At 40.7% G+C, this 3,579-nt stretch overlaps 1 protein-coding gene across 1 annotated transcript in view; it reads left to right on the forward strand.

The window, feature by feature from the left end:
* The window catches only part of LOC113214443 (uncharacterized), a gene marked incomplete at its 5' end in the record, with an annotated part of 5,729 nt that continues 2,150 nt past the window's right edge, over positions 1–3,579 (forward strand). Inside the window, 8 exon segments of the mRNA XM_026433803.2 lie at positions 1–27; positions 353–454; positions 697–762; positions 931–1,037; positions 1,107–1,327; positions 1,419–1,586; positions 1,663–1,761; positions 1,841–3,576. Coding sequence (XP_026289588.2) covers positions 937–1,037; positions 1,107–1,327; positions 1,419–1,586; positions 1,663–1,761; positions 1,841–3,576 — 2,325 coding nt within the window.

A 3,579-nucleotide genomic window follows, 5' to 3' on the forward strand; every position in this document is an offset into this window, starting at 1 on the left:
TAATTGTCAAATTCATAGTTTCTCCAGGTGAGAGAACTAACCTATCGCCCGGCTTTGAATTTTAATATCAGTATGCATTGCTTTGCTTGCAGCTGTCTCAACCGTTTGAGCTTTGCACTAGCATTTTTTTCCTGTTTTTCGTAAAAAATTGGACTTGTGCATAGTCAAGCGACACCTTGGTTTAAACTGACATCCTTCTAGTGGTGTAGCAAGAAGCTCACCTGTAATCTGCAAAATCTTGCTTTCTTATATTTGACTCCCAGCATCTTTCTGACCTGCTCGATGTGTGCCAGCTTTTAATAATAATTATGTTCTGGACTGCCATTTATACTCTATTGCCTAACTGTTTCAGGTACTGGCCGTCAGTTTTTCTCGTCAGCTGGGTTTGCTGTGTAGTTTCTGAGCTGCTTATGGCGGCTTATGGATCGGCGTGGATGTGGCTGATGTTGATGAGGTTTGGCATACTTTGTACTCCATCAGTAATTATTACTAGTTCTTAAATATTTGTGTCTCTCATACATACATCATAATTATTATGAATTCAACAAGCTTGGAGACTGGCGGCTCTGTGTATGTAGCACTTTATCTGTGCTGTGTATATTACCCACTAATGTTACTCACTAAATGATCTGGTATTGTATCATGCATTTAATGTGACTTCTCTGCTTTAAAGAGGCTGCTGTCTGACTTCTGCAGGTCTGGTGTCCAGATCCACCCCAGAAGAGGAGACCGAAGCTGAGACTCTCCCGGTAGAAGTTCAAGGTTGGTACATTAGCATAACTGATGGGATTACAGGACAGGAGTTCTATTTTTGTTTTTTAATAGTTAAAACAAATGTGCTTCTATTTGGACCTAACCTGCTGGACTTATGTGCACCTATTCCTACTTTGTCAATTTTGCAATTCCTTGGACATTATACATCTCTTACAGTCAAACATGGGTGTAAAAAAGAAGAGATGCGCTGCATTGGGCTGCACAAGTTTCAAAGTTCCAGGAGATGACAAGCTAATGTGCCCTTTTCCTCAGCCAGGAGCAAGGTAGGATTTTAAACTATATATCTGTTACAAGAGATTGCATACATGTGAATAAAATTATTATGCTTGCAGGCAAAGAAAGTGGATTCTTTTGTCTGGCAATGAAAATCTTTTGAAGTTGAATGCGAGGCAAATTCATCTAAATAGGTACCTGTGCCCCAAACATTTTCACCCAAGCCAGTTCACAAATAAGTTCCACATCAAACTGCGCTTAAATGCTGAACCCTCAGAGTCACTCTTTGCCAACCCTCTATTAAGCGATAAAGTCATGCAGAAATATGATCATCCAGATGGTACCTATTTACATAATATCTCCGAACTACTTTAATTGATAACGGTTGTTGTCCTCTATCTACCACTAATTGTGTTTGTTACACTTTCCAGTATTTGTTTTTAGTGGAAATGATGATGATAGTGATGACAATGTGGGGTGTAGTGCAGATATTTTCCCTATTCATCTTGGCAGCTCACCCTTGACACCACCTTCGAGTGATGACACTCAAGACACCACTATGGACAGTACAGAAAATGTACCTGATCAGGACCACACTGGTGGGTCTGGTTTACATTCTGTATTAATACCACACCGGAGTGTTAATTTTGTTTTTATAATATTCAATCTCTTCAGGAAAACGCCCTCTTGAAACTTATGATGATGATGATAGTGATTTTGAGCCAGATCCTAAACATCCTCACATGAACTTTCCTCAACCAACATCACCTCGAAGTGCGGTTTTTCAAACTACTGCACACATGTTTGCTTCTTTCATGGACCATGTTTCTATTTACATTCCATTTTTGTACAGGGTCATTGATATCTACTGGGGCAAGAGAGAGAGAAGGAACACAGCGCCGAATTGGATTGAAGGATCTTGCACAAATGTCTGGTGTGAGTTACAATACTGAAGATCAAAATGTTCATAAAGTGCTGAAAACTGCCCAACAATATAGATTACTGGCCACAGAATTCAGAAGGAAATTGTCAGTTGCTCAGCGCTTGAACAAAGAGCTCTCCAGGACACTGAATGATAAGACCATCAATATTCTCAATGAGCTTGTTATATCAACAGTGTCCCGGACTATCCTTGAGGGGGAGATGAAAAATTTTAAGGTAAAGCCCCATGGCAGGCGCTGGTCACTCCAGGACAAACTCTTCTGGTTGTCCGTTATGAAAAGAGGACTCAGGGCATTCAGATTCCTCTCAAAATATATGACAATTCCTAGTGAAGCTTCATTGAAAAAACTCTTAAACAAAGTCAACCTTCAGCCTGGAATTTCTCAACCTTTTCTTGCTTTGCTTCAGAAAAAGGTGGAGTCCCTGAAAGCCCGAGATCGCCAGTGTGTCCTTTTATTTGATGAGGTCTTCTTACGTGGACGATTATTTTATAGTATTCGACAAAATCTTGTGAATGGCTTTGAAAATTTAGGGCAGCGGGGGAGAACTAATTATGTTGCGGACCATGCCTTAGTGTTTATGGTGCAAGGCCTACATGTAAAGTGGACTCAACCTGTTGCCTACTATTTTGTAAGTAAGACCTGCCCATCTGCTCTGTTAAAGCTTTTAATTGAAGACGTTGTCAAGGCACTTACTGAGATTGGCCTCACAGTAAAAGCTACGGTTTCAGATCAGGGCCCCACAAATAGGACTGCAATTGCTGAGCTGCGCCAGAAGAATGGTGATGGTATTATGTATTCTGTAGGTAAACAGAGGCTTGTGCATATTTGGGACATGCCACATATCCTGAAGAACATAAGAAATAATCTGATCACCAGCGATTTGGAATTTAATAATGGAAAAGTTGCCAAATGGCATCAACTGATAGAATTTTATGTATATGATCAGTCAAGAATTAAATTAAGTTCTCTAACAATGCGGCATGTCAATCCCAAGGGCCGAGATAAGATGCGGGTTTCGTATGCTGCTCAAGTGCTTAGTTCTTCTGTTTCCAAATTTATCAAGGCTATTGTCTCCATCAGTGAGGGGAAGAAATTCTCGCACTGCTTACCCTTTGCTGAGCTCTGTGACGACATTGATACGTTCTTCGACCTCTGCAATGGGCCCAAAACAAATGAGGATTCCAAAGAAAACCAGAAAAAGTTCAGAGTGAATGTTTCAGCCAATTCTCCCCACATCAAGGAGGAAATGTGGAAAACCATGCTTTCTAAGCTGCAGACTTGGACTTTCATCAGAAAGAAAGATGGTGTCCGACACATACCTCCTTGTGTGCGGGGATGGATTGAAAACATAAAGTCATTCCGTGTTTTGTGGTGTTCAGTGAAAGACAATGTGAAAGTGTTGAAGATGCGGAATATTAACCAAGATGCTCTTGAAAATTTTTTCTGTCTCATCCGTCAGTGTGGAGGTAGTAGCTCTGACCTCACCTTAGCTCAGTTCACTGCTGCCATGAAAACGTGTCTTATAAGCAGATTTTCTAGGCATGTTAGTGCTGACGGTAAAAATTGTCAGGATGATGAGTCGCACATGGCTTCTGACTTAAGTGAGTATCTTTTAACTAATGAAGAATCCACAGCTGCTCCACCAGTC

Source organism: Frankliniella occidentalis, unplaced genomic scaffold (genome assembly GCF_000697945.3).
Source record: "Frankliniella occidentalis isolate FOCC.00 unplaced genomic scaffold, Focc_3.1 Scaffold415, whole genome shotgun sequence".
In the NCBI taxonomy this organism is placed as follows: domain Eukaryota; kingdom Metazoa; phylum Arthropoda; class Insecta; order Thysanoptera; family Thripidae; genus Frankliniella; species Frankliniella occidentalis.